Below are 18,435 nucleotides of genomic sequence, written 5' to 3'. Positions count from 1 at the left end.
CGTAAGAATCTTTTGGTCGCTAATTTACCGTGGCTTTGTATTGGAAAAAAAATTCACCCCTTCAACTCAAAATATCATCGACGTAAGACGGGGGGTGTTAGGGGAATGTGAACAACGTGGCCTTTTTGATACTTTTGGTTTGGATAAGGGCATCCCAAGTACAGTCAGGACTTTTGGATGAGGGGCCAGAATTCTCCATATTAATGATAAGTGTTTAGGCTACGAAAGAAAACTGCATAGTCCGGCAATAATTGAATAACAAAACAGGGACATTATCAACAAGCATTTGGTGAGTGGTTGCACCCCTATAAAAATAAAAACAAAGCTCAAATTCCGAAAACATACTTGATAAAAAGACTTTAATCTTAACGCCTAACCCAATAAAGCAAAACTACTTGATCAAGTTTGAAGTAGATGAATGAAAAACAATTGTTTTTTTGTAACTCAAGTGATTATATTTTCACCACACAAAAAAAAGATAAGCAAAAAAAAAAATACTATAAGTTGCCTAAATAATTAACTTTATTTAACTGATACTCCCTCCGTTCCTTATTATAAGACGAATAACCAATTACGTGATAAAAAAAATAGTTAAAATTAGTTAAGAATAATCAATGTGTAAAAGATATAATTTTTTTTCCAAAAAGACCCTCATTAATAAGGAGAGGGAGCATGAGAGAGAACAATGGTAAATTATTCAAAGAAAGAGAAGTGAGAAGGAGGGAGAATGTGAGTTGAGACAATAAATATGGGTAAAATAAGAAATCCACACAAAAAAATAGAGACAACTTTTAAGTGTCTCTTATATATAGGAACATGCCATAAGCAAATGTCTCTTATAATAAAGAACGGAGGGAGTAGTTCTTAAAGTTGCTTTTTTTAAAATCTGACAGCTAAAACTTCTCAATGGAGAGGAAATTAAATTGATTTTTTTTATAAAAGGAAATCATGAAAATCAAAATGTAACAATTCGAAAAATAACCACAATTCAAAATGCCACAGCCATGTTACAGCGGATTTGATTCTATTTCATACGAGCAAGAAGAATGACCATGAAGAACAAAATGGGCAAGGCTAAGACGGCATTAAATATTCACATAGATGTTACAAACGGCGCGCGCTGCTACATGCAAAAAGAGTTCAACCTTTTTTTTTCCTCTTGTTTTTCTGGCCAAAACACAGTCAATCTCAAGCCAGCAACGAAATACATCTAGATAATTGCCTCGTTCTTGGCATACACAGATATATGTACAGAACTCAGTCCAAATAAATAAATATGGGGGTTATAAGGGCAGCAAACACACAGGGTCAGTCGCCTTGCTCAAATCAGCTGCTTGTAGAGGGCCCGAAGTACATGCAGATGGGTGGATTTATCCTCAAAATGGAGAGTATAGCTGATGGAATTGTCCAAATCCCATCACCACATATTAGACCTGAAGCAACCGCTCCTGCATAGTCCTCTGCATCCTTCCTATTGAAACGCTCCCATATAAATAATATCACCGTCCCCACGAACATGTCAACTGCAAAGTAGGCACCAATGTAGAAGGGAACTGCCATGGCCATAGGGATAGGTATATATTGTGAGATCTTTTTGGGAATCAGATCCCTTGCCAGGTTAATAACTAGAGCTGCCACGAAGAAGCCACAACACAAGGCCAGACAGTGCTTTGGAAGCTCAGAAAATCCCTCGACACCTAGTATGGCCATTTCCCTATATATAACAGCATAAGGTGCTTTGTAGGGACCATCAGGTGACCCAATATCAAAAGCGCTCCAGAACAACCAGAATGTGAGAGGGGAAATAATGCAACCCAAGGCTGTTCCAACTATCTGGCTCACAAACATAGACTTTGCAGATGAGAGGGTAAGATAACCCGTCTTAAAATCTTGCATGAGATCAGCTGCCGTTGAGACAATGGACATCATCACAGCACAAGATGCTACCCCGGCTATTACCCCACCCTTAGGGCCCACCAACGAGGCCATGACAAAAAGACCAATCTTCCCATAAGTGGATGCCAAGCTACAGTCTGTGAGCCCAGTGCCGTAAGAGTTGCAAAAGGCTAGGGCAGGGGCCAGGATGTAAGAGCACAGAACCAGGTACCATTTAAGAGGAGGAAAGATCATTGGTATTGTTGCAACAGATATAGCAGCAAGACACACATATCCGGATGATGCAAACCAGAAGGGTATCGGATCCTTCAAAAATATCTCATCCCTTCTTCTTTGTTCTGCTTGCAGTTCAGAACATCCATCATCTGATAACATGCAGAAGAAGAAAATTAAATCCTACAAATATCACACACAAAAATGCTGGCAAGGTGTACCAAGACAAGCAATGAAAATATAATTCACAGCCGTTATTCATTGATGAATTCATATCCAACGAGGACATCATACCAGCATACTCACATGTCAAATTATTTCACATAAAAGATCATAGTATGCACTTTTTTTTAATAATCAACGGAGATTAAAATATACTAGAGTTATTAAAGGTCAATGTCAATCTATAACAACGATTTGCAAACTACAACTCTTGGAGCAGATAGAAAAAGATACAGGGCAACTTATCCACTCAGCCAGGCTGCCATATGAAGGACGAAGAGTTGGGATTATTATTATTGACATTTATATAATGGAAAAATACATGAAAAACTTGCATGGCAATATTTATTGACTTGAAGATTAAATGAAGAGGCCGGTACAAATTAGGATGGGACTATAATGAAGAAAGGACCTAGTAATGCTTAAGGGGGATTCATGGAACTCACCCGTGACCTCTGATACAACAGGAAGGTTGTTCTGCTTGGAATTTGCCCTACACATCTCCCTTACAGTTATCAATATGATTTTGACCAAATTGTAAACACCATCCCCTAAAATAAGAGAAATGGATATGAACACCTGCGCAAAACATGATCATAAAGAAAATGTTTTATTGTGGATTCAGGAGAAATACAACAACTAAACGACTAGTCATTGAACATAAATCACAGATTCACCATAAGACATTCTAAATTGCATACCAACCCTGTCTGCTTTGCCATACACATACCTTGTATCCATAAAGACCTTTAAAATCATTGCTACCAAGGCTAGCTGGATACCAGTCCCCAGCATGTTTGGAGATGAAGGGCCACAGAAAACCCCATGATATGATAGCTCCAAGAAGAACTGAACAATTAACTATGTGAGGACAGATAAGACCACATCCAACATAAGTTGGACTAAAGTCAAAGTAGAACCTGCATGAGAACAAGCCTTGGGATTATTAAATAATTAAATAAGTATTGCCATTTCTCTAGATTCGAGATCAAACTTGTGGCTTCCCCAGTCTGCCAGAACACCTTGTGAAAATTTTCAAGCATTACAGAAATTTCATGCATTAAACACATGTTGGTCAAAAGGTAAGTTCTGTCACAAGTCATATATAACTTAGTGAGTCTCTCGCCTTAGTTTCATCAAAAGCTATTCTTATTCATCCACCAAATTGTTTTTGCATTTGTGAGTGTAGGAAGCATTTCAAGTCAAAGCAAGTCAGTCCTCCTACCCATCTTCCTTAGACAACTTCAGGAAATATTTTTCGAGCTGCAATATTGAGTTACAATTTATTGCTTGTCGAATTCCCCTTAATTATAGCAATCCCAGAGCATATGATTTATAGCAAGCTTTTTGCATGAAGTGCATCCAAGTAAATGGGATAACCAGTGCTATACAATCAAAATATGAATGCAAATACTGATGCAGGCGTCATGTCACATATGCGCCTTTCACTCAATTTGTATTTTCTCTCACTCTCTTCCATCAGTAGCGAGTAGCAACACAATTCATTAGGCCCGCATCCAAGGCAGTAGTTCTAACATCAGTCATCAACTCATTGAACAGTGTTTATCAAAGGCATCGAAAAGCCACTGCATTTTCCACTAGGTAGGAAGTAGGGTGAATAAACTACGACATAGGTATCCATTGAAAGCCAAAGTCGTAAGAGCCTTGCGTGTTTTTAAATAGAGTCAATCCAAAACTTGGAAAGTTGTCAAATCCACATGAATTTCCTATACCACTGAAGAACCACTTAAAGCAGCTCCAGCAGAAACTTATGCTCAGGTACTTGCCCAGTCGCTGGACTTGGTTCCTACAGTCAAAGATGGTAATGTCACTTAGAACTACAAAAGCAAAAGAAAATAGCAGCAAACACAACATGTTCATGACACTAAGTCATCATAAAAGGTGTTTCTACAATTCCATGATTAAACCAAGAAATGATGATCAGATGGACTCAGTGACAAGTGCATCTCTGGTGTATAATCTTCAAAGCAGTATTAAAATCATAATTGTAACATAAGCAACGCTTCTCAGTGGACAGAAATTAACATGATTTCTAATGCATACCCCGCAAGTTTGGCTTCAGTCTTTGTGTGGAGGCTGTTAATTAACATTGCTGTAGCTGTCCCACTGGGATATGTAAGCTTATAGTCCATGACCATAACCTGAGATTTAATGCATGGAGATCAGGCTCTAAATTGCCAATCAGGGTCGTCAATAGCAATGCTAAGAGGAAATTATTTCGACAATAGATTCCTCAGATTAGCAATTCCCAAGATTAGCAAACTACATGCCTATATATAGAATAATATCATTCACACGCTTTTATTTATCATTCTCACACCTTTACTACAATTTTTCTATTGAAATAAGAACGCTAGAACACCAAATATTATTGACTTTCTATCTTCCTTTCTTACAATTTTTATTTGTGACACAAATACTAATGACTAGTGTTTACCTTCCGAAGTGGTACAAGACTGAAAAGCCCAAGGAAACTGACAACAAAAGTGAAACCTATCATCCAAAGCAAGCCTGGATTTATAACATCTTCAGCCCTATTACCAGGATAATCTGGGCCAATAAGCTGGTATGTTCTCTCATCCATGGCAATCAATGATGAACCAAACCCCCCTGCCAAACACGTTATAATCATCACATTAGAGAAATCTATGGATAAATAAAATTAGCATGGCACCATTTATAAAGCATATCTTATAATCAAGAAATTTCAAATGAAACCAGTTTACCTTCTAAGAAAAATGGAATAGAACATCAACATAGATAGAAACATCCAGCAGTTATGATTTATAATGAATTTATTAAATTTGGTTACACTACGACAGATTGGCTGCCCATATTAAAAAGGTTTCAGTGAAAGATGACAAGAGGCAATGATAAAAAATGAACTACTAGGCAGAAAACCAATCTTCACGTTGACAAACACGTAGCTGTAAATGTGCAGGTGAAAGATCAAGAGATGAGAGGAAGTAAAACGGATGCCACGTTAATTTGATTCTCCATTGTTAATTCTCATGTTGAATGAGACAGATTTTGGGGGTAGTTTTGGAGCTTTTTTGGGTTTGGTAAATTAACCTCGAATCCAAATTCTACAATGAGACCTTAGGCACCTGGTCAGATCGGGTTGTACATGATGGCAGCAATGTGAAATTGATTTAGTTAGCAAAAATTAATATGGAAATGGAGAGCAGCACTTATCATGAATGTGAAATTCATCTTCCTACAGTCTTTTGACTAAACGTAGCAGGCGTCATATTTTCCACTGTCTGTTGAACCAAGGAGGAGGATTCCCTTGATCCTTCTTCCAACCATATTTTATAGTTCACTTGTCATCAAAACATTATAGTACTGATGTCAAGCATCCGATCTCACCCCACTTCTCTCGCCCCTCCCCACCCTCAAAGACTTAAGGACTTAGTTTCTTTTGTCACATCAGATTCTCAGGAAGCATGGAGGGGTAAGGCGTCTACTCTTTGCCCCAGTAGCTAAGCTGGGAATAGATGAGTTCAATTCAGCGAAAAATAAGTGGATCGCGGGGCAACAGGAGAATCCAGAAAGCACAAAAGCTCACGAGTTTAAGCTAAACGAAGGAGGGGTGAGTTACCGCTGAAAGCGAGGCCATAGCAAGCGACAACACAAGTCTGGATGACGGTGTTCTCCTGTCTGGTAAAGGGTTTGGTGAAGAATCCCAACCTGGACATGAAGCTAGTCCAGGTCTTGACAAAGAAGAATCCAAGCAACCCGGCAGCAACGTTCAGCGAAGGAATGATCCCAACAGTCAGATTGAGCTTGTGAGTGATGATGCAGAAAAGACTCCCCAGAACTGCACTCACCAACAGCCCTCTGACGGTGATCTGGTCCTTCCATTCTGGAACGTGCTCGAAATCCGAGGATGGAAACTTCCGATCATCCCGAAGCAAATGCTCCGAAATATCTAAAGAAGAGCCCTCAGTCCCCATCACTTTTTGGTCGAATTCGGGATTCTGGATTCAATCAAAATGGAACGGGATCCGTGCCTATCGACAATCTATTACGGGAATGATTAAGGGGATGGGCCTTGGTTGGCATTGATTTTGACCGGGAAGAATACGGAAATTCGTTGAGGGGTTGGCAACGATTCCGTCTTGGCACAGAAGGCGGTAGCTTCTTCTCGCAGCCGTGGGCTTGGTTTTTGTTTTGCGAAAAATTAGCCTTCGTAATCAAAATTCTTAATATTTTTAAATGATCCGGAAATGAACCTCCCTTTAATTTGTGAATCCTAGGTAGTCTGTTTGGATATGAATCATTATTACTTTTAAAGGCCAAAACTATTTTTTTTTTAAACATTTATCCAAACATCATTAAATAAATAAATAAAAAGCTAAAAAGGACGAGTTCCCCAACAAAAACTACACATGACATATCTTTATTAGATAATACTTCCTTCCTCCCTTATCATAAGATCCAATTTTTTACATAAATCTGTCTCTTTTTATAAGATTTTTTTAGAATTTATCTAAGTATTTAATACATTATTACTTATTTTATCTTTAGTTTAATGCATTTAATACATTCTTTCTTTTCATTTATCTCACTATTACTCTCTTATATTTACTCATTTATATATAGGGGTATATTTGAAAAAATATATATTTGCTACATATTAATTACTTTTAACTAATTTTAACTGTTTTTTTAAATCTAAAAATTTAGCTAAAATGATATTATAATAAGAAAGAAGTAGGTGGTAGACATTATGTATTTTTTGTTGGTACAACAAAAGTAAGGCTTCCTTTATTTGAAAAAACAAAGGAAAGAAAGAAATTAAAAGCCGTTGGTCGTAGATAAATGCAGAAGTAATGATAATTTAACAATTTCATGCCAGGAATAACTATTAGTATTTGTTTCTTTAAAGTTTTCCGTTTTCAAGAGCAGCATTGTTTTTTAAAAAAAAAAATTGAATGACAGTGATTATTGGTTAGAAGTTTTGAGGCATTAATGAACACTTCGTTGATGAGAAATACTGCTTTAAAAGATATCTACGATTTATGGTTAGGATTCGTGAACCTCTGGAGTGCGGAAGTAACAGAGCCAGAAAGTAGACGTGCATATTTTGTGGGCGTCGCCCTCGGAAACAAACTTGGAATCTCACCAAATTATGGATCAAGGGGCCGTTCGGACTTAGGCTTCAAATTCGTATATGCAGCTCCCAGCCGATATAATGACAATAATATTTCTTGGCTCTGGTAAAAGAAGTTAATTCTTCACAATGTAGCAAACTAAGATTCAAATTTCCGCTGATATTCACATTAGTACCTGACAGTACCTCGAATAAGGTTACTTCCAATAAAAAGATACCTATGTTTTGGTAAAAAAAAAAATTAAATTATATAAAATCCCTAAAATTTATATCATATATAAATTATTTTCTTAATTTTTAAAATTTCACAAACCTTACTGAATGTTTCACATTTATGTTAATAACTTGCAATAAACGTGGCCCAGGAGTGTTCCGCCGGCCGCGGCGGACTTGCTAAAGGTTTTGGGACTGCAAATTATTTTTAATTAATTAAATTGGAAAATTACACATAAGTCCTAAAGAGTATAATTTATTCATCTAAAGCCTTAAGAAATGTCAAAATTAATAGCAGGTCTCAAGAGACTTTAGAGTATTATATTATAATTATAAAATACCATCACTATCCCTCCTAATTTAAGGTTTCAATTCGCAGTTTTCTCTGCCAATGTGATATACAGCCTCAACGGCAAGTATTAACAACCCAATGGGAAGTTGTTGACAACGGAGGCAGTATCTAATTCAAAGTTCAAACACACACTCTCTCTCTTCCCCCCAGCCTATGTTCGAATTGCTCCCTCTCCCCTGGCAGCGTCTCTCATATTCGTCATCTCTCTGTTCGCAATTACTCCCTGGCGTCATCTCTCCCTTCGTAGTCACTTCTTGTGATACAATTACTCCCCTATTGCGTCGTCTCTCCCTCTTACAATCGGTTCGCCATCCGCCGTCTCCCCCAGTACGCCTCTGGGAACCTCTCATTGTCCCAAACTATGTGTTGCCATCTTGCTGTCTCCCTCACCCTAATCATGCTATGGAATTGTCATTGAGTTGGCCTAAAATCTCTCCCCCCTCCTAACTGAGTCATTAAGTAGAAAGCGTTGAGTCTTTAGCGATACCTTTACTGACAACTTCAACAGCGATTATTAACAACCTAAGGGGAAGCTGTTGACAACTTAGGCAATATACGTTAACAACTAACTTTATAAGATAACACAACCTCCACATAACACCACATAACTAAATAATATAATACAACAATTTTAATATTAGAATTGTAATTTTTTGAAAGCATTAATAACTTTAACTAAACCCAATAGGAGAATTGTAATGCAGATATCCATTGACAACCTTAACGGCAGGTATTAACAACTCAAGGGAAAGCTGTTGACAACATAAGCAATGTTTGCTGATAACCGACTTTATAGAATAATACAATCTAGCCATGTTTGACTTTCATAACAATATTTAACTAAACTTTTTTTCTTTTTTTATTGGGCAGGTATCACACGATTAGAATTAAATGTGAATGAATAATAATATTATTTTCGATCATTTGATATATACATTAGCCTATGAGGTGGAGCAAACTTCTTCTTGAGGGGGAAAAAGTTTTAAATTACAATAACCCTTGATCAATGTATATTTTTAGACATTGTAGATGAAAATTCACAACCAACAAGAGATGATCTAATAGAAGAACAACATTTGTAAGCGGAATTTATTTATTTTAATTTTGAAGTAATATTATTTGTTATCAATTGTTCTGTTTAAATTGTCATTTCATTTCAGTGGTCGAAAGTTGTTATTAACAACTTTATGACTCGTCTTATTATGCAGGATGAAATACTTATTCAAAGGTTTAAATTCATTGTCTATATCTCCACTCAATGTATTGGGTAAAAACCCACCATCATTGTCATGTGGTTTACAAATGATACCAACACTAATTTTCTAAATGAATTCAACAAAATAGAAAGATTTGGTTACTGGTAAAGGACAAATTTTTTCCAGTGTGGTGGCCCTTCAGCAAACATTATATAAGTACAATATTGTTTTGAAGTTTTTATACAAATGATTTCCATGTTAAAGTTGTTATGTTATACTATTTAGTTATAATTTGATTTTCTATAGAGGTTATATTATCCTATAAAGTCAGTTATCAATAGACACTGCCTAGGTTGTCAACAGCTTCCTTTAGATAGTTAATACTTATCATTGAGGTTTTCAATGCATCTCTACAATGAAATTCTGTTATCATCATATTAGGTTTAGTAAGAGTTGTTAATGCCTTCAAAAAAACTTCCCATTTTAGCTTTAAGGTTGTTATATTATATTATTTGGTTATAATTTGCTCCTATGTGGAGTTTATGTTATCCCATAAAGTAAGTTGTCAACAGATACTGCCCAAGTTGTCAATAACTTCCTATTTGGTTGTTAATACTCGCCGTCGAGATTGTCAATCACATTGACAGATAAAATTGTAAATTGGGAACCTTAGATTAGAAAAGATAGTGATGTCATTTTACAATTACAATATAATACTCCAAGGTCTCTTGGGACCTGCTATTAATTTTGATATTTTTTAGAACCTTAAATGAATAAATCATACTTCTTAGAACTTGTGTGTAATTTTCCCAATTAAATCAAACCACATGCTAATCATCCTCAATCTGTTTCTTTATATAATTAATACTTCAATAAAAATAAGCGTATTAATGAAAATTTTATTAGGAATTACTTTTCATAAAATAATGTTAAATAACACAATAATTTTCTTATTCTGTCATGTCATATGTTATTAATATCGCACAAATGATATTTTTGTGTGGGACAGATAGCAGTTGCAGATCAGGAGATTAGAACATTCATAAGAACTTAAGTGAATTTCTTATTTTAATAGCATTCAATTATCAATTTACCAAAAAAAATCAAATTTATGGATTTTCAAGCTATCAGTTCACAACTAATCCGATAGGTGAACAAGAAAAAATGTGATAAAACGATGAGTTAATTTTCACTTCACTTTATAACATAATAACAGGCAAGCTATTTGGAAATTAAATTTATTGCATAATTTCTTCTTCCGTTTTTTTTTTTTTGCATAATATGGCTAATAATAGGCTTTGATAGCCTGATGATTAATTTTGGTTCGATGAGTGAACGAGTCATAAATTCAAATCCTTTTTGGAGGATTTAATGGGCCACTGGCGGTGGCAATGAAGGGGCTTTGGTGGCCGGTTATGGTGGTTAGATATTGTTTGTTGGTTTTCGGCATACGGTTAAATATTCTTTCTGACAAATAAAAGGCATTGTGTTTAACATCTGCATATTCGACGGCCCATCACCATTGGGCTCAACTCCAGCTACTTTTGCGGATTAATTACACTTCAATATACTAATACCAATTATCCAATTTTCCTAGGTTTAAAAAAAAAAAATTCAAATTTATAGTTTTCAATCGGCCGTTGGCTGCAGCCCACTTGCTCTCTGGTTCTCTTGTTCTTGCAGTCTCTGTTTTTATTTCTGGCAAAAACCCAAAAGCCACTTTTGCCCACGGGCAAAATTCCCACTATTTCTTCAAAACGAAGATACAAGATGGTAATGACAAATCTCTGGCATGAACAGACAATATTGTGGATTCATGGAGGAAAGAAAGAAGATGGACATCATAACAGTACTCCACATTCTGGCTACTATGTGTACGAGTGGTTTCAGTATAAGCTGGAAATGAAGTTATGAGAAGTATGGTTGAAGAAAGAATCAACTGGGGATTAGTTCTACCTCCAAATGAAAAGCCATTTTGACTATGATGATTTAGACGCAAATTAATTGAATAATTGCGGGTGACCGACAAAGAAGGCCACTTGTGTGATTCATGATTGCGCTTAAGGACGTCGAAATAGAGAGTCGTGATGAAGTCTTTTCAAAGAAGCATTTTTGGTAATCATGGCGTGGCCCTTGCAGTCGCACAGGCTTATATGCCACAGAGGACCATAGCCTTTCAACACTCTCTCCGACCACGCCTTGCCGCTTTTACCTTTCATTCAAAATTCACCATTTTCTTAAGAATCTTTTGGTCGCTAATTTACCGTGGCTTTGTATTGGGAAAAAATTCACCCCTCAATTCAAAATATCATCGATGCAAGATAGGGGTGTTTGGGGAATGTGAACAACGTGGCCTTTTTGATACTACCTCCGGTTCTAATTATAAGACCCAGTTGACTAATTTGAGGATATTAAGGAAAGAAATTTAGTTAGTTATTTATAATAAATAGGTATTATCTTTGCTAAAATATCCTTACTAATCAACTATATTGGCTAAAATTACAATTATTAGAAGGACTATCTTGGAAAAAATACGTAAATATGAGAGACAAAGTGAATTGGGGTCTTATATTTAAGACCAAAATAAAAGTCAAACAGGGTCTTATATTAAAGACCGGAGGTAGTACTTTGGTTTGGATAAGGGCATCCGAAGTACAGTCACGACTTTTGGATGAGGTGCCAGAATTCTCCGTATTAATGATAAGTGTTTAAGCTACAAAAGAAAACTGCATAGTCCCGGCAATAATTGAATAACAAAACAGGGACATCATCAACAAGCATTTGGTGAGTGGTTGCACCCCTAAAAGAAGGAACAAAGTTCAAATTCTGAAAACATACTTATTAGGAAGACTTTAGACTTAACGCCCAACCCAATAGGGCAAAACCATTTGATCAAGTTTGACATAGATGAATCAGTGAAAAACATGCTTTTTGTAACTCTAGTGATTATGTTTCCACACCAAAAAAATAAGTACAACAAAAATATTAAAACTTGCTTAAATAATTAACTTTATTTAACTGATAGTTCTTAAAATATGATTTTTTTTTTTTTTAAATCTTTGACAGCTAAAATTTCTCAACGGACAGGCATTTAAATTGATATTTTTATGAAAGAAAATCATGAAAATCAAAATGTACCAATTCGAAAAATAACCACAATTCAAAATGCCACAGCCATGTTACAGTGGATTTGATTCTATTTCATACGCACAACAATGACCATGAAGAACAAAATGGGAAAGGATAAGACAGCATTAAATATTCACATTGATGTTACTAACGGCGTGCACTCCCATATGCAAATAGAGTTCAACCTTTTTTTTCTTTTTCCTCTTGTTTTTCTGGCCAAAACAAAGTCAATCTCAACCCAGCAACGAGATGCATCTAGATAATTGCCTCGTTCTTCGCATACAATAGATATATGTACAGAACTCGGTCCAAATAAATAAATATGGGAGTTGTAAGCGCAAGAAACTAACACAAGGGCAGTCGCCTTGGTTAAATCAGCTGCTAGTAGAGGGCCCAAAGTACATGCAGATGGGTGGATTTATCCTCAAAATGGAGAGTATAGCCGATGGAATTGTCCAAATCCCATCACCACATATTAGACCTGAAGCAACCGCTCCTGCATAGTCCTCTGCATCCTTTCTATTGAAACGCTCCCATATAAACAATATCACCGTCCCCACGAACATGTCAACTGCAAAGTAGGCACCAATGTAGAAGGGAACTGCCATGGCCATAGGGATAGGTATATATTGTGAGATCTTTTTGGGAATCAGATCCCTTGCCAGGTTAATAACTAGAGCTGCCACAAAGAAGCCACAACACAAGGCCAGACAGTGCTTTGGAAGCTCAGAAAATCCCTCGACACCTAGTATGGCCATTTCCCTATATATAACAGCATAAGGTGCTTTGTAGGGACCATCAGGTGACCCAATATCAAAAGCGCTCCAGAACAACCAGAATGTGAGAGGGGCAATAATGCAACCCAAGGCTGTTCCAACTATCTGGCTCACAAACATAGACTTTGCAGATGAGAGGGTAAGATAACCCGTCTTAAAATCTTGCATGAGATCAGCTGCCGTTGAGACAATGGACATCATCACAGCACAAGATGCTACCCCGGCTATTACCCCACCCTTAGGGCCCACCAACGAGGCCATGACGAAAAGACCAATCTTCCCATAAGTGGATGCCAAGCTCCAGTCTGTGAGCCCGGTGCCGTAAGAGTTGCAAAAGGCTAGGGCAGGGGCCAGGATGTAAGAGCACAGAACCAGGTACCATTTAAGAGGAGGAAAGATCATTGGTATTGTTGCAACAGATATAGCAGCAAGACACACATATCCGGATGCTGCAAACCAGAAGGGTATCCTATCCTTCAAAAATATCTCATCCCTTCTTCGTTGTTCCGCTTGCAGTTCAGAACATCCATCATCTGATAACACGCAGAAGAAGAAAATTAACTCCTACAAATATCACACACAAAAATGCTGGCAAGGGGCACCAAGACAAGCAATGAAAATATAATTCACAGCCGTTATCCATTGATGAATTCAATATCCAACGAGGACATCATACCAGAATACTCACATGTCAAATTATTTCACATAAAAGATCATAGTGTGCACCCTTTTTTTTTTGGGAAAATTTCACTGTAGGACCGCAGAAGACAATTAATTTCAAAGAGCCCCCAAAACTTTCTGAAATTTCACTGCAGGACCAAGGGGGCAAACTGATATTAATTCCACAAAGAAAATGACGCTATTGCCCCTCATAATACTTATTGCAGGGTGACATGTAAATGGACTATTTCAGTTGTAAATAAAGGTATGTATGTTGCAAATTGACTAGTCCCACTTGCAAATGGGTTCTCTCACACTTATTCACTCACAGGCACCTTTTTCAGGTGAATAAGGTGATATGTAAATGGACTAATTCTAATTGTAAATAAATGTATGTATGTTGCAAATTGACTAATTCCACTTGTAAATGGGCGCTCCCATACTTGTTCACTCACGGAGACCTTTTTCAGGTGAAGGAAGTGACATGTAAATGGACTAATTCCAATTGTAAATAAATATATGCATGTTGTAAATTATCTAACCTCACTTGCAAATGGGTTCTCCCATACTTGTTCACATGAGGGACAATAGGGTCATTTTCTTTGTGGAATTAATATCAATTTGCCCCCTTGGTCCTGCAGTGAAATTTCAGAAAGTTTTGGGGGCTCTTTGAAATTAATTGTCTTCTGCGGTCCTACAGTGAAATTTGCCCTTTTTTTTTTTTAATCAACAGAGATTAAAATATACTAGAGTTATTAAAGGTCAATGTCAAAATATACTAGAGTTATTAAAGGTCAATGTCAATCTATAACAACAATTTGCAAACTCAACTCTTGAAGCAGATAGAAAAAGGTACAGGGCAACTTGTCCACTCAGCCAGGCCGCCATATGAAGGACGAAGAGTTGAGGTTATTATTATTGACATTTATATAATGGAAAAATACTTGAAAAACTTGCACGACAGTATTTATTGACTTGAAGATTAAATGACGAGGCCGGTAAAAATTAGGATGGGACTACAATGAAGAAAGGACCTCACTGGTTAAAGAAAGTAATGCTAAAGGGGAATTCATGGAACTCACCCGTAACCTCTGATACAACAGGAAGGTTGTTCTGCTTGGAATTTGCCCTACACATCTCCCTTACAGTTATCAATATGATTTTGACCAAATTGTAAACACCATCCCCTAAAATAAGAGAAATGGATATGAACACCTGCGCAAAACATGAGCATAAAGAAAATGTTTTATTGTGGATTCAGGAGAAATACAACAACTAATCGACTAGTCATTGAACATAAATCACAGATTCACCATAAGACATTCTAAATTGCATACCAACCCTGTCTGCTTTGCCATACACATACCTTGTATCCATAAAGACCTTTAAAATCATTGCTACCAAGGTTAGCTGGATACCAATCCCCAGCATGTTTGGAGACGAAGGGCCATAGAAAACCCCATGATATGATAGCTCCAAGAAGAACTGAACAATTAACTATGTGAGGACAGATAAGACCACATCCAACATAAGTTGGACTAAAGTCAAAGTAGAACCTGCATGAGAACAAGCGTTGTGATTATTAAATAATTAAATTAAGTATTGCCATTTCTCAAGATTTGAGATCAAACTTGTGGCTTCCCCAGTCTGCCAGAACATCTTGCGATAATTTTCAGGCATTAAAGTGATTTCATGCATTAAACACATGTTGATCAAAGGGTAAGCTCTGTCACAAAGTCATATATAACTTAGTGAATCTCTCCCCTTAGTTTCATCAAAAGCTATTCTTATTCATACACTAAATTGTTTTTGCATTTGTGAGTGTAGGAAGCATTTCAAGTCAAAGCAAGTTACTCCTCCTACCCATTTTCCTTAGACAACTTCAGGAAATATTTTTCGAGTTGCAATTTAAGATTGTGTTCATCTTATTAAGTTACAATTTATTGCTTGTCGAATTCCCCTTAATTATAGCAATCCCAGAGCATATGATTTATAGCAAGCTTTTTGCATGAAGTTCATCCAAGCAAATGGGATAACCAGTGCTATACAATCAAAATGTGAATGTAAATACTGATGCAGGCGTCATGTCACATATGCGCCTTTCACTCAAATTGTATTTTCTCTCACTCTCTTCCATCAGTAGCGAGTAGCAACACAATTCATTAGGCCCGCATCCAAGGCAGTAGTTCTAACACTAGTCATCAACTCATTGAACAGTGTATATCAAAGGCATCGAAAAGCCCATTTTATACTAGGTAGGGAATAAACTACGATAGGAATCCAATGAAAGCCAAAGTTGTAAGAGCCTTACGTGTTTTTAAATAGAGTCAATCCAAAACTTGGAAAGTTGTCAAATCCACATGAATTTCCTATACCACTGAAGAACCACTTAAAGCAGCTCCAGCAGAAACTTATGCTCAGGTACTTGCCCAGTCGCTGGACTTGGTTCCTACAGTCAAAGATGATAATGTCACTTAGAACTACAAAAGCAAAAGAAAATAGCAGCAAACATAACATGTTCATGACACTAAGTCATCATAAAAGGTGTTTCTACAATTCCATGATTAAACCAAGAAATGATGACCAGATAGAATAAGTGACAAGTGCATCTTTGACGTATAATCTTCAATTCAGTATTAAAATCATAATTGTAACATAAGCAACGCTTCTCAGTGGACAGAAATTAACATGATTTCTAATGCATACCCTGCAAGTTCGGCTCCAGTCTTTGTGTGGAAGCTGTTAATTAACATTGCTGTAGCTGTCCCACTGGGATATGTAAGCTTATAGTCCATGACCATAACCTGAGATTTAATGCATGGAGATCAGGCTCTAAATTGCCAATCAGCGTCGTCAATAGCAATGCTAAAAGGAAATTATGTCTACAATAGACTCCCAAGATTAGCAAATTACATGCCTATATACAGAGTAAAATCATTCTCACGCTTTTATTTATCATTCTCACACCGTTAATACAATTTTTCTATTGAAATAAGAACATTAGAACACCAAATCTCATTGACTTTCCATCTTCCTTTCTTTCCCTTTTTATTTGCGATACAAATACTAATGAGTAGTCACCATAGGTTTACCTTGCGAAGTGGGACAAGACTGAAAAGCCCAAGGAAACTGACAACAAAAGTGAAACCTATCATCCAAAGCAAGCCTGGATTTATAACATCTTCAGCCCTATTACCAGGATAATCTGGGCCAATAAGCTGGTATGTTCTCTCATCCATGGCAATCAATGATGAACCAAACCCCCTGCCAAACACGTTATAATCATCACATTAGAGAAATATATGGATAAATAAAATTAGCATGGCACCATTTATAAAGCATATCTTATAATCAAGAAATTTCAAACTAAAAGAGTTTACCTTCTAAGAAAAATGGAATAGAACATCAACATAGATAGAAACTTCCCGCAGTTATGATTTCTAATGCATTTATTAAATTTGGTTACACTACGACTGATTGACTGCCCGTATTAAAAAGTTTTCAATGAAAGATGACAAGAGGCAATGATCAAAAATGAACTACTGGGCAGAAAACTTATCTCCACGTTGACAAACACGTAGCTATAAATGTGCAGGTGAAAGATCAAGAGATGAGAGGAAGTAAAATGGATGCTACGTTAATTTGATTCTCCATTGTTAATTCACATCTTGTTTTTTTTTTAATTAATGTTGAATGAGACAGGTTTTGGGGGGAGTTTTTGGAGCTTTTTTGGGTTTGGTAAATTAACCTCGAATCCAAATTCTACAATGAGACCTTAGTGACCTGGTCAGATCAGGTTGTATATGATGGCAATAATGTGAAATTGATTTAGCTAGCAAAAATTAATATGGAAATGGACAGGAGCACTTATCATGAATGTGAAATTCATCTTCCTACAGTCTTTTGACTAAACGTAGCAGGCGTCATATTTTCCACTGTCTGTTGACCCAAGGAGGAAGATTCCCTTGATCCTTATTCCAACTATATTTTAATATTTTATAGTTCACTTGTCATCAAAACATCATAGTACTGATGTCAAGCATCCAATCTTATCCTACTTCTCTCTCCACTCCCCACTCTCAAAGACTTAAGGACTTAGTTTCTTCTGTCGCGTCACATTCTCAGGAAGATAGAGGGGTGAGGGGCCTACTCTTTGCTCTAGTAGCTAAGCTGGGAATAGACGAGTTCAATTGAGCGAAAAGATGAGCGGATCGCGGGGCAACAGGAAAATCCAGAAAGCACAAAAGCTCACGAGTTTAAGCTAAACGAAGGAGGGGTGAGTTACCGCTGAAAGCGAGGCCATAGCAAGCGACAACACAAGTCTGGATGACGGTGTTCTCCTGTCTGGTAAAGGGTTTGGTGAAGAATCCCAACCTGGACATGAAGCTAGTCCAGGTCTTGACAAAGAAGAATCCAAGCAACCCGGCAGCAACGTTCAGCGAAGGAATGATCCCAACAGTCAGATTGAGCTTGTGAGTGATGATGCAGAAAAGACTCCCCAGAACTGCACTCACCAACAGCCCTCTGACGGTGATCTGGTCCTTCCATTCCGGAACGTGCTCGAAATCCGAGGACGGAGCCTTCCGATCATCCCGAAGCAAATGCTCCGAAATATCCAAAGAAGAGCCCTCGGTCCCCTGA

The 18,435-nt window shown here is 37.0% G+C and overlaps 3 protein-coding genes across 3 annotated transcripts; all 3 read right to left on the bottom strand.

Annotated features, from left to right (window-relative positions):
• Positions 1–1,065: 1,065 nt before the first annotated feature.
• On the bottom strand, positions 1,066–6,458 carry LOC114742062 (probable metal-nicotianamine transporter YSL6). Its single transcript, XM_028930312.1, has 7 exons — positions 5,954–6,458; positions 4,790–4,962; positions 4,396–4,493; positions 4,001–4,138; positions 3,062–3,251; positions 2,778–2,910; positions 1,066–2,261 (listed from the first exon to the last, which is right to left on the bottom strand). The coding sequence occupies exons 1-7, from the start codon at positions 6,306–6,308 to the stop codon at positions 1,327–1,329; spliced, it is 2,022 nt and encodes a 673-aa protein (XP_028786145.1). The 5' UTR covers positions 6,309–6,458; the 3' UTR covers positions 1,066–1,326.
• Positions 6,459–12,395: 5,937 nt separating this feature from the next.
• LOC114742063 (probable metal-nicotianamine transporter YSL6) lies at positions 12,396–17,080 on the bottom strand. Its single transcript, XM_028930313.1, has 6 exons — positions 16,887–17,080; positions 16,501–16,598; positions 16,106–16,243; positions 15,161–15,350; positions 14,877–15,009; positions 12,396–13,667 (listed from the first exon to the last, which is right to left on the bottom strand). Exons 1-6 carry the CDS (start codon positions 17,031–17,033, stop codon positions 12,733–12,735), a joined length of 1,641 nt encoding a protein of 546 aa, XP_028786146.1. The 5' UTR covers positions 17,034–17,080; the 3' UTR covers positions 12,396–12,732.
• A 953-nt stretch (positions 17,081–18,033) lies between these two features.
• Positions 18,034–18,428, bottom strand: LOC114742059 (probable metal-nicotianamine transporter YSL6; the record flags this gene model as incomplete). Its single annotated transcript, XM_028930308.1, has 1 exon — positions 18,034–18,428. A coding segment is annotated over one exon (378 nt), but the record flags the coding sequence as incomplete, so codon positions are not given.
• Positions 18,429–18,435: the final 7 nt, after the last annotated feature.

Source organism: Neltuma alba, unplaced genomic scaffold (genome assembly GCF_004799145.2).
Source record: "Neltuma alba isolate B1F8T4 unplaced genomic scaffold, ASM479914v2 tig00003626_pilon, whole genome shotgun sequence".
Lineage (NCBI taxonomy): Eukaryota > Viridiplantae > Streptophyta > Magnoliopsida > Fabales > Fabaceae > Neltuma > Neltuma alba.
The sequence above is the reverse complement of the archived record's forward strand: the minus strand, read 5'-3'. Positions and strand labels throughout refer to the sequence as shown.

Excerpts from the sequence above, each read along its gene's own strand:
- LOC114742062 (XM_028930312.1), bottom strand. The coding sequence starts at position 6,308 with ATGGGGACTGAGGGCTCTTCTTTAGATATTTCGGAGCATTTGCTTCGG. Across the intron at positions 4,963-5,953 it reads CTATGGCCTCGCTTTCAGCG|GGGGGTTTGGTTCATCATTG; the intron begins GTAACTCACCCC and ends CGTGTTTGGCAG. Across the intron at positions 4,139-4,395 it reads ACTGAAGCCAAACTTGCGGG|GAACCAAGTCCAGCGACTGG; the intron begins GTATGCATTAGA and ends CTTTGACTGTAG.
- LOC114742063 (XM_028930313.1), bottom strand. The coding sequence starts at position 17,033 with ATGGATGAGAGAACATACCAGCTTATTGGCCCAGATTATCCTGGTAAT. Across the intron at positions 16,244-16,500 it reads ACTGGAGCCGAACTTGCAGG|GAACCAAGTCCAGCGACTGG; the intron begins GTATGCATTAGA and ends CTTTGACTGTAG. Across the intron at positions 15,351-16,105 it reads TTGACTCTATTTAAAAACAC|GTTCTACTTTGACTTTAGTC; the intron begins GTAAGGCTCTTA and ends GTTCTCATGCAG.